Here is a 17,980-nt window from a genome sequence, read left to right as displayed (position 1 = left end):
TTTTGCAGTCGCATAGGCTCCAGCTTGCTGGTCGATGATTCGTGCGACGGTAGTTTTAGTTCGGTTAAAAAGAGGCCAATTTTGCTCAGTTATTTATACGCCTCTTCCATTCCTGTCTGCAACGCCCTTGCTTTTATGTGCAGAAATGCCTTAACCCTCTGTTCTCTATGATAGGGTTAAATTAACCTAAAGTCACCTTTTGATAGTGACCTTAGTGATCTGGTGTTGCTCAGAATTTTTAGCACAGTTTTCCTGTTCAGGATCATGTATCCTGATTTGTGCGAAGTTTGTTCTAGCTTGAAAAGTCTGGTGCCCTGTTGATCGCTACGCAAGTTTCTTCGTGAGGATTCCTCTTGTTCTGTATACTTGATTGCTTCTGCTGAGGAGATAGGTTGTTTATTCGTCGTTGTTCTAACCTGTGTCTCTTTTTGTGAAGCTTCTGGGTTTTAGGACTTCCCAACTTCTGCTCTGTCAGTCACTGTCCTTGCTTTCCTCTCAGGACTGGGGCGACTGTAGTTGCTAGATTTAATTTTTTTAGACACAGGAGTCGGGTCTTGTTGAATTTCCTGATTTAGCCTCAAAACTTATTTTGGACTGCTTTGATTCTTCTCGGTCAAGGAGAAATCTTCATTGTCCATATGTTGAGATAAATTCATAAGGCTGCTAGACGGCTGGAAGTCCGCTGCTGTCTTCGGGGAATTGCTTAGATCGATGAACACTGAAGCCTCCATTTGATCTTTTGATTTTTGAGATCTATTTAGATGAATTTCTGGCTTAGCTTGGTTCTCTTTAACAGCCTGGTTGCATGGCCCAAAAGCCTTCGTATTTTTCTCAGACCTTGAATTCCCACTTGGTAGTTGAAAGGCCGGATTTAGTGTTCGTAAGGGGCCGGCACCGTCTTTTCTGCAGCTGTTTCAGTTGGAGCAATATTGACTGCCTGCAGAGGTTTACTGTATTGGTTATGAAAGACTGGTGCTATTTTGTCCTGGTTGATGCTGACTGGCGATTGAGATGCCTTCTCTTGCGTCTGTTTTTTCTGTACAACCGGTTGAATCTTGTTTAGTTGCATTTCTATCCGAGATAGCTTATGCTCAAGGATTACTTGCTTTGACGCCTCTTTTGTTTCAACGGCTGTTATGTATCCTTCTAAGAAAGTCAATTTCGACTGTAAAGATGCCAGAATAGAGGTGTTGTCTTTTGCAGAGTCGCTGGTAGGGACAGGCGGTCCAGATGATGGTTGTCCAGGTGGACATTGACCCATGATTGTGAGTTCCTTTGCAATTTTAAAGTATTCTTGTCTTGGTTTATGGCAGGTGAAATCTGAGCCGGAATAACCAACATCACTTTTTCTAACGCCCTAGGAGGGCTAGTCCCATTTTTGGTATGTTGTTTGGTTGCAGGAATACTGGGCACTGACAGAACTGTTTTCACTGCAAGTTGCTCAGAGCAAATCGAGTCAAGGAGCTTTTTACGCTGCACAGCTGTCGTGGCCGTCGCTCCCGGACTAGATGCGGGCAAATTTGTTGGCTTCAAAATTTCTGATGGCTGGGCCCCCAGATCCGAATTGCATAGTGTGCTTGACTGAGCCGGACAGGACGTAGTGCTTGTGGAAGCAAGCCCTGAAGGCGCTGCCGCTGGTTGGATTGAAGAATTCAGTAATGGTTTGGTGGTAACTGGGTTACTTGTTTCGCTGTTCTCTGATGGAGTTTCGTATGAGGACAGTGGCATGTTTTCTTGTCCTAGTGCGTCCTTTGCAGTTTTGTTTTTCTGGCTGGGTTCCAAAGAGGATTTTTCCAGAACTTCCAAAATGTCTGCATCCGATAGTTCCATTACCGCGTTGTGTTTGCGTTTGCATTGGTGTTTTTTAAATAAGTTGAAGATAGCTTTTGGAGTAGGGTTCTTTGGGTCATGTTGGGTGCCCATGTCATTTTTTCTTGCTGCGTTTTGATTTAAGAGGCTTGAATTGGGTGTCAGAACTTTTTTACTAGCTTTGATTTTCATGCCAGCCTCTGCTTTCGATCTTTTACCTGTCTGTTTTTTTTTGTAGATGATCTTTTTTAACGGCAGGGTACGGCCAAGCAGTGCTCTGGGGCTTTGAATATCTGGTCTTCCGTTTGCAAAGTCCTCCAAATCAGTTCTTACTGGAGCGGAAGAGCCACTCTTTTCAGATGCATTTGGCGCTGGCTGGCGGTTTCCCTGTGGTTGGAGCTCGATTCGAGAAGAACCACGTCTTGAAGATAAGTCGGTGCGCTCCATTGGGTCGGTGGACTCTGCATGCACCAAAGCCACGATCTTTAGACTGTGTGTGTGCAGGTCAGGGGAGTCGTCGAACTGCTCTGCATGTCTGACGGCTACCGCAACTCCCCCTCCACCAAAGCTCCCCGGCGGAACAGGAGGAGGGGCTGGAAAAAGGGCCCTCCCAGACCGTCCTCCGACAGCCCCGGAGGGAATCCCTCTCGCCGAAGCGGGGCTCCAGCCCGAACTCCAAGCTGCGTCCCGCGATGATCTGGAGCAGCGGGAGGAGGAGAAGGGAGAGACAAGGCCCCCATTGGCTTCTGTGTACGCCGCGGGGTCCTCAGTGGGTGACTCCTCCCTGGGTGCTAGACCACCTTCCAGCGGCTCATCCTGCGGAACTGGGGGTTGTAGAAGGGTGCCGGCGGCGGGCTGACTCGCACAGAGCACCACTGAGGAGGAGTCACCCGTTTGATTGGTAAGTGCTGTGGTCTTGTTAGATTTACTTTTTGACCTGTTTGGTGACAAAGCTGTGACGGAACTTAGCTTTTCCTGTCGAGAAGTCCTTGCCTTGGCATATTACTGCTGCAGAGAATCGAGTCCGGATCTGGAACCGCAGGCAGAGAAAGGAAGGGAGGTCGGGGGGAGCCCATGATGCTCACGCCCCGCGACCCCTGCAGCCCTGCGGACTGCAGACTGCTTCTACTCTGCGTCCTACTACGCGTTCCGCTCCGCAGAAAGATGTGGGGGTAATGTTGATCCGCCTCCAGTAGCAGCAATGGAGGAGAGACTGCAAGGAGTTCAGGGACTGCAGACTGCTTCTACTCTGCGTCCTACTCCGCGTTCCACTCTGCAGAAAGATGTGGGGGTAATGTTGATCCGCCTCCAGTAGCAGCAATGGAGGAAAGACTGCAAGGAGTTCAGGGACTGCAGACTGCTTCTACTCTGCGTCCTACTCCGCGTTCCGCTCCACGGAAAGACGTGGGGGTAATGTTGATCCGCCTTCAGTAGCAGCAATGGAGAAGAGACTGCAAGGTGTTCAGGGACTGCAGACTGCTTCTACTCTGCGTCCTACTCCGCGTTCCGCTCCGCGGAAAGACGTGGGGGTAATGTTGATCCGCCTCCAGTAGCAGCAATGGAGGAGAGACTGCCAAAACTATTGCTATTAGGATTGTACTATATGTCTGCAACCCTCTCTTTATTTGAAGCAATATGCTGGACAACCATGCGGTGCTACATCACTAGCCATGAGCCAAAACCTGTAGCAGGTGGTGAGAGGTATTACAAAAAATAGATGCTAGCCACAGAAAAGTAACGGCAACAGAGAATCAGTCCAACACATATACTTAGCTGCAGCAGAGGTGGGCATTTAACAGCACAAAAGTCAACCCCAAAACAACGTTTGTATTGTGGATGTTGACTGGCACTGTGAGACTGGCAGGGAGGCCGGTGTCACAGTGCCAAATAAATGACAAACTATAGATTAGTACCCGGCCAGGGTCAACCAGACTGAAACAAACATTCTGATTGACCCTCGCCAGGTACATACTTCGCCGGGAATCCCTCGTCCGGGATTCCATTCCTTTGTCCCCGGTAGGGGGCGTGGCAGCCCCTCAGCCAATGAGGAGGCTCGAAACGGGACCATCCCCGCTCCAAACCTCCACACGGCTGTAGGCCGGCATTCTGCCCCGCCAGGGATTCAGGTACGTTTTCTTTTTTTCCCTCCTCCCGCAACTAACCCCTCCCACTCCAAGCCCCACTTACCTTCTTATCTGTCCTTTTTCGGAAGCGAACGTGCCGGGAACATTTCTGTTCTCAGTGCGTCCCTTCCCGATGCCCGCCATGGAAAGGGAAAACGGCCTCCGTTTCCCTTCCCAGGCAGCCACTTTCTTTGTCATTTTCTGTTCTGAAATGCTGCAGTGTTTTTGGGACAGAAAAAGATTGCTTTTAGTACCCCGGTGTTGCGTGCCAGTGTGCTAATAGCAATATGCCCCTCGCTGCCGGGCCATTACCGAGTCAGGTAATGCGCTAGGGCCTTCGATAACTATGCTCGGGGCATATTGCTTAAGTAGTGACCAGAATGTAAAGGGAAATCATGGCCTGCAGATTGTCTGCGGGATTGACATACAGCTACATCACACAATCGAAATTCTTGCATGAAAATACTCGCAAAAAAGTTCAACTCCACCTACTTTGGAAATATAAGAGGATAACAATTTTAGAAATGCTGCTGTACACATTTTCTTTTCTGCAAAATTCCAAATAAATGAACAACATTTTTCGCAAATGTATCCAAAAAAACACAGATGCTTAGCCTACGTTAGCACTGTTCGACCAAGTCATTAGAAAAGGACTAACACTTGCTACCATTTTGATAGAAAAGGAAACTCTTTAACTCTTACTTTAGGAGCTTGAAAGGTTGCAGATTTGCTTTCCGGCCATGTGGTAACCTTAGATAATGTCATTTAAGATACCAAGGGAGGGGTAATTATCGCAGGATAATTACCCAATTCTAAGTTACAGAGGCAAAGACGACGGTCATAAGTTGCTGAAGGATTTTTATCCTATGCACTAAGTCTACTAGTCGAAGTGACAGTAGCAATATTGAGTTTGGAGTTGTGTTTGTGATGTGAAAATCACGAGTTTTATTGACAAAATATGTTAGTATTTATTTTGTAATATTTAAATGACAGAAGGTGGGAAAATGTGGGAGGAACTTCTTAATGGCTTGCCACCTTTGTGATCTTTGAGGGCATAAACATACAAATGGAGGGAAAAATGTGTGAGAAGCGGCTGGATGACTTGCCTTATTTGGGGTCTCCTGGGAGAATTGATATAGAAAAGGCAGGAACAATATGGAAAGAATTGCTTTTATTACATTTTGCTGTTCTCCTTTCTGCTTCTGAAGTCAGAATGTTTGAAATGCAGTCAATATCAGTAGTTATTAACTTCATTCTGAGCTTTCTGATTTGCTGAGAGGAGGTCAATAATGACTTCCATGTGCTAATTAAGCTTTTTAGACCCATCCCTAGGGCTGTTGAAGGAGTTATGGGCCCTGAAAAGTGAGACAAAGGCTCGAGCACAGTGAGGGAATTTAACGAGGTATACAGGCCCGTACATCCTGACACAGCCGAAGGGGCGTGGTCTATAAAGCTTGAAATAAAAATGCTCTCTCTGCATTCCAAGGGTTATGATATGTCTTAATTTGTGTTGGGGTTTTCAGAAATAAACACTGGGGGTCATTACAACCCTGGCGTTAAGGGTTTAACGGCGCCGTAAAAGCTTTCGGCGCCGTTAAACCCTTAACGCCTGATTACGAGGTCCCTTTGCGGGACCCGACCTTAATGGCTGGTTTTACCAGCCGTTAAAGTAGGGTGTCCCACAAAGGGACCTCGGTGCTAATTACGGTACCGCAATTTGCGGTACCGTACTTAGCGCCTTCCCCAGTCCCATGGAGCCCTATTGGGCGAAAATGGGAATGGAGAAGGGCCATGGTGAAATGGGGAAATACCACCCCGCCAACCTTGGAATGGGGAGGTATTTCCCCATTCCACCATGGCGGACTCGTTACAACACCGGCACCAACCATGGTGCTAATAGCGCCATGGTTTAGTGCCGGGGTTGTAATGAGGGCCACTGAATGATTAATCACAGTCCAGTATATCCACATGGTAAAGAAGAGCCGCAATGCTATCAGGTGTAAATGCTTTCATTTAATTACAACTAGAAAACAGTTGACTATGATTACCACTTATTGAATAATGGAATATTCCGATTGCATATGATTTTGATTCCCTCACCATATTTGCTTGCTGTTGGATGGTATCTATTTACTCTGTTGAGATTTGACATTCACTTTCATTTTGCAGACCTTTTGTCTAAAATTCATAACATATTTCTTTATAGATCTAAGAAATTCAGCAAACTTGTCTTTTCTTAGAGAACATTCAACCATTAAAATAGGAAATCATGGTGAAATATTCAAAACGAAGAAGCAACTTAAGAGTAAACAGAGAGAGCTTGTACCTTTCTGAGGAGTGATCTGCCATGTTGACATCGCTTGTTGACAAACGAAACTCTGAAATCCTGATCTTCTCTTCTTTCTTTGCAGAGATGGAGTAATACGTGTAAAACTTGCCGTTTCCTTTAAATGCTGGGTGGAAGGCTATCCCAAGGAAGCCCCTCTCATCACCGGACCAGGGAGAGGTCAAAACAGCTTTGGAGATGTTAAGGAAAGGCTTGTCCACCCGCGAACCATCAGGCAGATAGACCCATACATAGCCCAGCTGCTCAGCGATGAAATATCGGTGAGTGCCATCATTGGCGTGTACCATGGCCACTGGATTCCTCAGCCCGTTTGCCACCTCTTGCAAGCAGAGTTGGAGGCAGCCTTCTGCGTCCTCCTGCACCTCACCGAGTCGGTTGTTCAATTCTGCATTCGTTAAAACATTTGGGTAGCAATAGTTTGGATCTTTGAGTACCAGGAATCCACAGAACTTCTGTAGGTCAGACTCAATGCCCATGATCACCTCATCTTCAATTAAAAGGCTGAGAGTGGAGCGACAGTGGAGCCAGAAATCAGTGCAGTAGTTGCCGCAAAGCCCCGGCAGCTGCCTCATCGGCGTGTTGGCGTCCTCAGCATCGTACAGGTGGGCAGCATAAGGGGAGCATTCCTGAAATCAAAGGAAAACACATTTGCAGTTTTTCCGGGGTAAATAAAATCATCATCATGGAAGCACAAATGCGTAGCCCCATTCTCATCTTCTCCTTTCTGGCATTATAAATGTGCCATTCAAAACTCTCTGAAATAACCTCACATAATCAGAATATGCGAAAATGCTCCAACCAACTTCTAATCAAGACCACCGCTGGTTGACACCATCGCTCTTCACCTAGGGTGGCTGATCCTTATCCTAAAGCTCAGATTGCTGAACTCAATTACCTCGTTTCCTTGCTTACATATACGTTATTATTTAAGCAATTGTACCGGAAAATGCAAGTTTTCTAAGGTGATCGTGGCCTGCAAACTAAGTTAATGGTTCTGAGAGAATTGTAGGCCGTGCGCGAGAAAGCCTACATGGGTGGGAACTGTAGCTATTAGTACCCTGGGGAAACATCTGGAGTGCTAATAGTATTTTTTGGTTCTGGCACATTTGGTGGTGCTAGCACCATCTACATGGCCGAAACATTGATTCTGGTATTATATATAAAGGGGTTTTTGGAAGCCTCTCTCATTGGCATGGCTTCTGGCAACATGATATGGCTTAAGTAACAGCCATGCATTGGTTTGTTTTATGCAGCTGGTGTCGCCGCCACAGAGCCAGGGACGTTATTTCATCAAAATGCTAGGGGTAGCGTAAGTGACATCACATGACCCTTGACCTCTGATGACATCACAGCAAGTGATGTCATTTCACTCTGCCCCAAGTGACATCATGGGAAGTGATGGCAAACGACCTTCAGATGCATCTAACACCCGTGTTTCCAGGCGGTCTCATTTCAGCCAGATATAAGAACACAGGTAAAGAGGGAGGCGAGATTTGTCCATGATCACACATTTAGGGAATGTCATTTTCCAGATTCGACGTGGAGCCTATATGCAAAACATACATAATGCAGTACTTGTAATGGTAACTGAAATCTCTAATGAAGGCTACAGCTAGTGTGTGAAGCATCTTTAGATCAATGGACACATAAGTACACGTTATCTGTGGCATTGATGTGTTGAACAAGCCAAAGAAACACTGACCTGGGGGGCGTGCGCTGTCTGTTTACCCAAGAGCAAAATGCTGCATGAACAAGGCCTGAAAATTAAATAATTGACCAGGATTTAGCATCAACAAAATTCCCTGGTTATAAATGTATCTATGAGTCAGCTACCACTATGAGAGAAGACACCTTTTGTGCAGGTGTAAGCTGAGGCCATCTGTCTCTTTGAGCATTTATCTTTATGTTATGTGACAAGCAACCACGTTGTCCCCCAAAAACCAGAGATGAGCATAACACCTTAATGTCCTAGGCTTTGATACATGACTGTTCTTCAGTCTTTTTATCAGGGAGGGGTGTAGGATGGCTGGGCTGCATTTCCCTCAAGAGCAGGGCTCAATGCATCTACGATTTTCAGAGCTCTACATGCAAGGTGCATTTTTCAATGACGCCCCCAGGACCGCCCCATGAATGAAGTTTCCACAAAACCCTTTCCAAGAAGGGGTTTGAGTGGGGAGAGGTGGGTCACTCAATGGCCCGCTCACTTCTGAGGCCCCTATTCTCATCCAGGTGTTAAGTACCGAACAGGACGTTAAAAGGCTTAACAACCTTTTCGATACTTAAGACCTATTCTGAAGGTGGCGCATTCTTCTGAAGTCGGTAGGAATGCGCCACTTTCAGAATACATGTGGCGGTTTCTAGGATGGGTTGGACACCAACCCAGCAACCGCCACATGCGTAATCTGGCTTTTTGGAAGGGTATTCTTGTGGCACTCCTCCACTTTAATATGTGCGCTAAAATAGCGCAAAAATACGGTACCCTTTTGGTGGCATCTTGTTTGGAGAAAATGAAAGGGTTCATGTACACCTGTGTGTTGAGAACACTTTAATTTACACCCAAGTAAGCAACTTCAACATTCTGTAATGTTGAAGCTGCTCACGTTGGTATAAATGAAAGTGTTCATATACACCGCACGGTTGTATATGAACACTTTCATTTACACCAAAGCGAGCAGCTTCAGGTGTAAATGAAAGTGTTCATATACACCGCACGGGTGTATATGAACACTTGCATTTACATCAAAGTGAGCAGCTCCAATGTTGCATTCTGCAACGTTGAAGCTGCTTACTTTGGTGTACATGAAAGTGTTCATCTACAACACATGGGTGTATATGAACACTTTAGTTTACACCCAAGTAAGCAGCTTCAACATTCTGCAATGTTGAAGCTGCTCACGTTGGTGTAAATGAAAGTGTTCATATGCACTGCATGGTTGTATATGAACACTTTCATTTACACCAAAGCAAGCAGCTTCAGGTGGAAATGAAAGTGTTCATATACACCGCACGGGTGTATATGAACACTTGCATTTACACCAAAGTGAGCAGCTCCAACATTGCATTCTGCAACGTTGAAGCTGCTTACTTTGGAGTACATGAAAGTGTTCATATACAACACATGGGGGTATATGAACACTTTCATTTCCACCTGAAGCTGCTTGCTTTGGTGTAAATGAAAGTGTTCATATACAACCGTGCGGTGTATATGAACACTTTCATTTACACCAAAGCAAGCAGCTTCAGGTGTAAATTAAAGTGTTCATATACTCCGGACGGGTGTATATGAACACTTGCATTTACACCAAAGTGAGCAGGTCCAACGATGCATCTTGCAACATTGAAGCTGCTCGGTTTGCTGTAAACTAAATGTTCATATACACCACACTTGTGTATATGAACATTTTCCTATACACCAAAATAAGCAGCTTCAGCATCCTGCAGTGTTGAAGCTGCTCACTTTGTGTATAGGAACATGTTCATACACACCTGTGTTCTCAGCAGCATTTTTGTAAAATAACGAATATGTCATTATTTTACAAAAATGCTGCCGAGATTGGATTGCGCCCGTTACAACTAAAAACAGTCACAATCTGCACAGTGCACTGTCATGCACTACGAGGACGCCCAGGCCCACTTGAGAATACTAGTGCAGTCTGGGCGTCCTCTTTTGGCGCAGTGAATCATGCTGTTTTGCACCTTCACAGCGCCAAGTTCAGAATAGGGGACTGAGACTGTGTCCAACGCTTATTTTCTTAAACAGTGTTGCACCAGAGCCAGGTCCTGGTCAAGTTTACGGCCCCTCTTGAGCATTCACATCACTATTGAATGCGTTCAAGTTGAGCCGGGCCCAATTAGTGGTGTAGCACACATTTTGGGGGCCCACCTGCAAGCCATGCTGAGCCCCCCAAGGTGCTAAACAAAGCACAGGACACATCACACCCAGGGCCTGCTGGATCACCACCTGTGCGCAATGTCCATGATGATTATGCTGCTGGAGGGGCATGGATTACTCCAAGTGAAAGAAGTAAATATGTTTTTTAAACAAAGCTTAAATGTTTCACCTAGCGTAGAAAGAAGGGGGTGGTGCCTGGTCCAAAATATGCCAGTCACCAGTGGTAGCTGTTCAATTGTTTTATTGGAGGGTGTAAATATTTGCCACAAGTATGCAATTGTGACCGAGCATACCGAGGGGGCCCAAACTAACGCTAATGGGTTGGGCAGGGGCAGGGGGATTCTTCCCCCTCCCATGAGACAATGGCCCTCATCAGGAGGTTGGATGTAACCATTCCGCTTTTAGCGGCATGGTTGCCTCCTTACCGCATTCCGGGCACAGGTTCTTCAAATGAGGACTTACCCGGCCATCGCAACCTTGGCGGACCCGGTAATTCCCTGTCCGAGGAACCCGGACCCGGTCCATCCCCATTCCCATTCGAGCCCCCATAGGGCTCAATGGGAATGGGGATGGAGCTAACAACCCGTTAGGTTCTATTGCTTCATTGATGTGTGGAGTGTTCCATGGGGTGGGGTCTATGCCACTGAGTATCCTCATTCTCCTCTTCCAGTGCACCAGCAGATGGCACCTTTAGAAACAGTTAATTAGCAGAGCTATGCTTTTTGGCATGGAGTGAAAATATTCCAGAAAGTCTCTGTTGGAAGAAGTTTCTTAATGTCTGTAATGCGGCAGCAAACTTGCTTTTTAATTTGATAGGCACGAAGACGTGTGTAAAGGGCATTTGTGAAGTCCAGTCAAGTGATGAAGGAAAGAATCTTTAGTTGGAAAAAGAAAGACTTCACCATATCCCCAATCTGTGATTTCATGAGTATGTCACATCCCAAATGACAAGGAAAATGCCTAGCTCTGGAGGAAATGGTTAAAACAAAGAAACAAAGAATTTGAGCAGCCCAGGAGGTAATTTTGTATTTTTTAGTGAGTTTTTGGGTCCAACAAACATAGCTTTTGTTTTGTTACTGCCAATCATACACTGGTATAGTACATCCAGTCATTGAGGGCTCCGAAGCCCCTTTGACATGTTTGGAAATTGATCATTTGTCCCCATAACTCACAGTTACATTAGGGTATCAAGTGTGGAACCCAATGTTGTATTGGTGAAGCAGCCCCATGAGTGGTTTAATGACATATCACATAAGAGTGTTGGGAGTGGCGAAGCAACACAAGTTCGATCCCCGGGTCCGCGCTTAGAAACCTCCGGGTGTTTAAGCACGTTATCAATACGCAACTAAGACAACAAAAAAATCAATTATGCAACTAAAAAAACAAAAACAATTCCTGTAACAGCGCCTCGATGCCTGCGGGCTGTGTGAGCGCTTTAAAAATGTAAATAAATAAATACATCTGTAAGGAAGTGGGGAGCAGGCAGCAATACAATTGCCTAATTAGACTCTTTGGAAGCAGTTGCCCGGGATATCTTGTGTCCTTTTTGGGCCTGTTCGATTACCTTGTCCACCAGGGTTCGTGGAATGACAAATCTTGAGCCCCTTAAACCCACACCATCATCTGACACAGACTGTTCTGAATGAACACATTACAGACCTTGTAGGAATTCCTTGGATTCTTCCATGGCATGCATCTGTTGCACAAGGATGTCTTTCAATATCCGAGAATGTATACGATCCATTTTCACTTTCAGCCATTCACTCTCTTGGTGGCAACTGGAATGCCCTCCCCTATCATAGCTGTTGGGACCAAAGCATGGGTAAGGAAATGGACATGTTCTTCTGGGTCCATGTCTGCAGTGGAGAGATAATCAGCTGGGTCATCAGCACCCACCCTTAATTGCAGCATGACCCTATGGTCCTGGAGCTGAAACAGCCAGCTTTATGTCCTTTCAGTGGTGATGGTGTGGATCTGGACATGATTTGTAGAAGGTGCTTGTGTTCTGTCACCACTGTGATGGCGTGAACATATGCAACAGAGATAAAAACAGAGATACAAATATTTTCATCCTCATAATAGTGTTAAGAACTCCTTCTCTATTTGGGAGTACCATAGCTCTGTTGGTCTGAGTGCTTTGTTGGTATATGCAATGGGGAACAGTGTCGGGCTACCAACCATCACGCGTTCAGTGACACTAGTATGGCTCAAAAAAGCTATGGTAGTTTCTGTCACCAACACTAGTTCAGTTTGATCAAAAGCACATTGCTTCCAGTCACCCCAACACCACAGAGAGTCCTTCAACACGTCAGCTAGGGTAGCTAGATCTGGGATGATTTGGCTGCATAAATTGGCCATTCCTAAGAAACTGCAGACTTCAGATTGTGAGGGGGCATTTTAATGTCAGCTACCTTCTGTGGGTTAGCCGATACACCTGATTTCTGAAGGATGTAGTCAAGGAATTCCACTTGTTGTGGAGGGAACTTGTATTTACTCCCTTTGAGAGTAAGTCCATTCTCACGCAGGTGAGGAAATACTTTGGAGTCAAGATATGTGTTCCTTTTCAAGAGAAGCATACTTTGGCACATCATTGCTGATATTCAAGACTCCCTGGAGGCCAGCAAGCTCTTTCCTCAATGTATGGTGGAACAACTCATCTGTGAAAGGCAACATAAAGCAGAGGCATTTTTAACGGAACCACCTGTCATGGGAGAAGAATGTGGTAATGAAGCTAGAACCGTTATGAAGGGGGCGTGATAGCAGTCCATTGCGAGATCCACATTCAAGAATATCAAGTCCACAATTATGTTGATTGTGGGTGTATGGTGCCTCCGTCATTTAATAGCCTTGTTTGGAAGCCTATGTCCACACAAATCCTCACTTCCTCGGGTTGTTTGGTCTTGGCTGCTACAACAATTGGGGTGACCCACTCCACCTGGTCTGTGACCTTTTCAATTATTCCCTCCTTTTTCAGGTTCCGAAAATCCTGTTATACTTTTTTTTTAAGCTGAAACAGAATTATCGGATCGTGCAGGGCCACCGGCTAAAACTATAGTGTCACTTGATGTCGTGAAATATGTCATCATACACCCTCAACAAAGCTTCGGCATTAGCTTCATAGAGCCTGAATGCTAAATGGACCAGCTCCAGTTCTTCAGAAATGCCACAATTTAGTAATCTGTCCCTGGCATATGCTGTCACAGTTCTGGTCATAATAAAAAGTAATTTGAACGGATCCCTAGAGGAGCAGTGGCACCAACCCACCATAAGTTAAGATGCTTACACCTGGCTTCACCAGTTGGGGGTGAGATAAGGACGTTGATTTAAACCATTGGCATCACATTCACCGAAGTCCCAGTGACAATAAGTACTGGTATCGATAATGATAGAATGATGACAGAACATCATTGGTGATGACATTTTGCTGTTTTAGTCCTGCATATTTCTGGCATGAATAAAACATCTTCCATATATCTTGTCATTTCCTGCATCTCCAACCTGGACATGACAAGCCTCAGTGAGAGGTAAGGAAACCCCACTAAATGTCGATTTTGAGATTCGCTTGCATTGGCTATTACTTCTTTTGGTTTTCTCTGTGGCATTTAGCTCTGCAATTCACAGTCCTTTAAAGACATATTTCATGAGGCCTGCTTTCATGCTAGCCAGCTTGTGGGACCTACCTAACTCCAAGGTACGTTGTAAAGCATTACCCGATTCGCCAAGATTTGGCATTGCAGTTTCACAGAAAAATAACCTTGTACTACTTGCGCACAATTTTGTCTTCTCTGTTCATTAGCATACATAACATGGCAAGTTGACGTAATATTACATTATATGCATCCAGCGTCTCCTACGCCCCATGGTGAGCTTGTTGTAGATGAAGCATTCATGATCGTATTGACAAGTGGGCTGAGGTAATCTGTTAGTGTCATTTGGCAGCATCGTAAGAACCATCACCAGAGTCTTTAATATTTTGTGTATGGAATTTCAGCAAAGAATATTGGCATTGAATTCTTGGCACAATTGTGTGTCGCTGCAAAGGACATGTCAATCCTTTCAACCCACTGCCCCTACTTGGCCCTAGTGAGGATGGTGCTTGTCTGATGTCGAATCTTGGACCAGGGATTACTGGAATGCTGTGTCGCACCATGGATGATGGAGCTGTGGAAGTATTGGCACTGCCCATTGTTCCTGTACTGGAGGAGGAAACTGCCATCTCATCTGCATATGTATCATCAACCATGAGGAGTAACATCTCACCACAGGCCCTCTGAATTGGATAGATGGAAATCACAGGACACTGCGCTGGCTGCGCAACCACACTTTGTGTATCTGAACTGTGGCATAGGGGAGGTGTGTGCATGCTAGAAGGCCAAACCTCAGTGTGGACAACCTCGTCTCTGTGTGTTTAGGGAAATGCAGGCACCCTCTGTGCTTCTTACAGCATGCAGACCTCAAAATTACTTCTGCAGCCTTGGTAGTATGGTAGTAACAGGCCCCGGAAGGAAGGGCGTGTTCTACAAGCACCCACAGAATGGCCAGAATGCCAGAGCTTCGAGCGCTCTGTTTCTCGCTTCACAAGCAGGATTACTCAAAGTACGGGGAGCCGGTGCAACTTGAGCACCACGGATCATTACCAATTATTATGGCACAGGCTCAGGACTGACACTGTGGAAGATTGGAAGCAAGAGCAGTAAAGAACTAAACATCATGTATCAATGCTTGTTAGTTACTGAACCCCACATCTCATGAGACCAACTGGGTGCCATGCGCAGTCTCTATATGCATGATGATAACCTTGCCTCGCAGGGATTGTGCCCAAGAAGTTAGTTGAAAATATTTCTGTGAGATGACACAATCCCTGTGAGTCGAGGTTATCATCACGCATATACACTATGTGCTTGGCTCACTTGTCGCAACAATGTGTATGCGTTGCATTACAAGTCTTCTGTAGAACACTGCACAATATGTAAAATGTTGCCCAAGAAGTTAGTTGAAAAAGTTTCAGTGAGGTGAAGGTGTAGGATCTGTTTCGCCAAAACCCAGAAGGGATGGAAGGAGGCTAATCTTGTCTCAAGATGTAGGTATTACACAAAACCTTGCAGGGTACTGGTATTAATCTTTAGGGCAGGCCTCGTCGTTACTATTATTATAACAGATGTGAAGAATCCCGAGATGTCGTCACTTCTCCCGAGATGGGAGCCCCTTCCCATGAGGTCATGGTGGGGTGGCCGCTACCCGATAGTCCCCCTGGGGTGGTACTCCGTAGGAGTATCTTATGGAAAGAGTCCTCCCCTCAGGGGACAAGGGAGAACATCTCAGGAGAATGTGGTATACCCACCTTCCACCTATGCCCTATACACCCCTTCTGTCCTTAGACCCCACTTTCAACAGAAACTCTTATAGTGAGAGTAGGCACATGTACTTCTGTAACATAGGTGAGATTGACATAAATAAAGGTACTGGGATGAAAAAGATCCTTGAGAGCCCTAAGGGTTTGCCTGACCCAACTGGGACGAGGTGGCTCATAGGAGGAGTAAGGACTGAAATGAGAACTACAATTACAGGTGTTAACGTTACGCCAGGGTTGAGCCTGCACAATAAAAGGAAAACAGAAGGACTATTTTCCTTCAGCCTGCGACGAGCCTGTGAGTTTCGAATCGCTTCCAGAGGAGAACCAGGCATAGCGACAGATGCAGGCGAGCAGCCATGGAAGTGTAGAGGAGGTCAAGCAAGAAGTAACCTCCCCGCCAGTTCTGATGAACCATGCTATGGCCTGGCCATGACCAAATGGACTGGACGGGCATCAAGACCATGAAGCAAGGAAGCTGAATGCAGACCCAGGCAGCCGACAGACCAAGGGAGAAGGAACACCAGTGCTTCCATCAAGAACCCCGATCCCAGGAAGAGCTGGAGTGCTACCCAATCCCAGTTACAGGCACGGAGGAGTTCGGGAGACCCAATCGGAACGTGGGGCAGGCGGTGAGAGGGTCTTGCATCAGAGGAATGCTTCCTCCTTCCAGTGGCCTAACGGAAACCACTGACCACCAGAGAGGGATCTGGGACCTAAACCAAATAGCAAGGCATATTCCCCATAGCAGTACTTGGTGAGGGAGTAAGCTAAGTGAGCTAAACCGAAGAGTGAGATTAACCGGGGTTGGGGACCCACATCAAGAAATGAGTCATCTTCCTCATAGCAGTACTTGGCGAGAGAGTAAGCCAAGTGAGCTGAACCAAAGAGTGAGAGAAACCGGGGTCAGGGACCCACATCAAGAAGCAGAGAATCTTCCTCATAGCAGTACTTGGCAAGAGAGTAAGCCAAGTGAGCTAAACCGAAGAGTGAGAGAAACCAGGGTCAGGGACCCAATCAAGAAGCAAGGCATCTTAGCAAGAGGGTAAGCCAAGTGTGCCAAACCGAAGAATGATAGAAACCGGGGTCTGGGACCTAAACCAGGAAGCAAGGTATCTTCCTCGTGGTCATACTTGGCAGGAGACTGAAGCAAGTGGGCCAAAATTTAGAGCGAGAGAAGCCAAGGTATGGAACCTAAAATCAGAATACAGTATGAGTAATCTTCCTCGTCGCAATACTTGGTAAAGAGAAAAACCAAGTTAGTCCAATCAAAGAAGAGGATGAGCCAAGTTCGTGGACCATTTTAAGCATTGAAAACTGTGTATTTGAAGCTACATGATACGTAGACCAGGGGAATGGAGTCATTCCCCCTGCTGATGTGAAATTGTGTGACCAAGTGAAAGTTATCAGGAGAAGGGAGTAATTCTTCTAGTAACCAAATTGTACAAACTCTAAGCCAAGATACCAGGAGAAGGGAGCCCTTCTCCTGGTAACCAAGACCAGGTGAAGGGAGTCATTCCCCCTGGTTGTGTTGAACTGTTAAACCAAGATATTAGGAGAATGCAGTCATCGAAAGTTGTCAAGACTTTCTGATACAGACTGTGAGAAGATAGGCAGTGTATCTGTCAAGGAGAACTGCTTGAACTTTGTCTTTTGTGTTTTTACTTGGGGAAGGGAGCCATTCCCCTAAGAAGAAGCCAATACTTGGAAACAAACTTCTATCCCCAGTCCAGAAGAAGGGAGCCATTCTTCTGGACCAAGAAGGTCTACTTTATCTTTAGTTTAGTATGGAGAGTAAGGGACAGAAATAGGGCTTTGACACAGGACAGTGGACTATATATTTACACAGACATTCTGACGGAACCATTAGTCTTTTAGTCGAGGCAGGGAAACATCTCTTAGCATCAGGGAAAGTTTGTTTTCTCTTAAGTCTATGGCAACCACTATACCACCTGTGTGTCAGTCTCCTCCTTCTGCACCCTTACACAGGACATCAAGAAAACTATATGAACTTCTTATTTCGGTCTTCTTTTAGAATTTTAAAAACATTTCAACATAGGCACAAGACGTTACACTCCAATATCCACTCTAGGAAGGGACGAGGGGAGGCTAAGTTAAGTACATGCCCGGCTTGAGCTTACAGGGTTTTTCTTTTTTGATGCAATCTGACTTATTAATCAATCTGTAGCAGGATCCACAAGATCTGTTGCACCCTGCTTCCATTGTATTATGGGGTCTGCCACGTATGCACTCAAGATGTCGCCCGCTTTACTGCAAAGCTGCAAAAAGCATTAAAATAAAGCAGCTGCCAACTTCAGTGGAAAAAAAGTCTACCTCCTGTAAAAATGAAGCAAGAGAAGGTCACAATGGGTGGGGTATGGCGAGGATGTGTAGTTAGGGCTGGACTTTTACATACTAATACCATGGCCATGCATTGGATGGGCACATAGCCGTACAAC

The 17,980-nt window shown here is 45.8% G+C and overlaps 1 protein-coding gene across 1 annotated transcript in view; it reads right to left on the bottom strand.

The window, feature by feature from the left end:
- LOC138566832 (HHIP-like protein 1) overlaps positions 1-17,980 on the bottom strand; it is a 506,279-nt gene that overhangs the window by 351,274 nt on the left and 137,025 nt on the right. Inside the window, exon 2 of the mRNA XM_069644523.1 lies at positions 6,259-6,905. Coding sequence (XP_069500624.1) covers positions 6,259-6,905 — 647 coding nt within the window. The remainder of the gene's footprint in view (positions 1-6,258; positions 6,906-17,980) is intronic.

Source organism: Ambystoma mexicanum, chromosome 2p (genome assembly GCF_040938575.1).
Source record: "Ambystoma mexicanum isolate Mex_15411 chromosome 2p, UKY_AmexF1_1, whole genome shotgun sequence".
Classification (NCBI taxonomy): domain Eukaryota; kingdom Metazoa; phylum Chordata; class Amphibia; order Caudata; family Ambystomatidae; genus Ambystoma; species Ambystoma mexicanum.
Note: the sequence above shows the minus strand (reverse complement) of the source record. Positions and strands in the feature narration are given on the sequence as shown.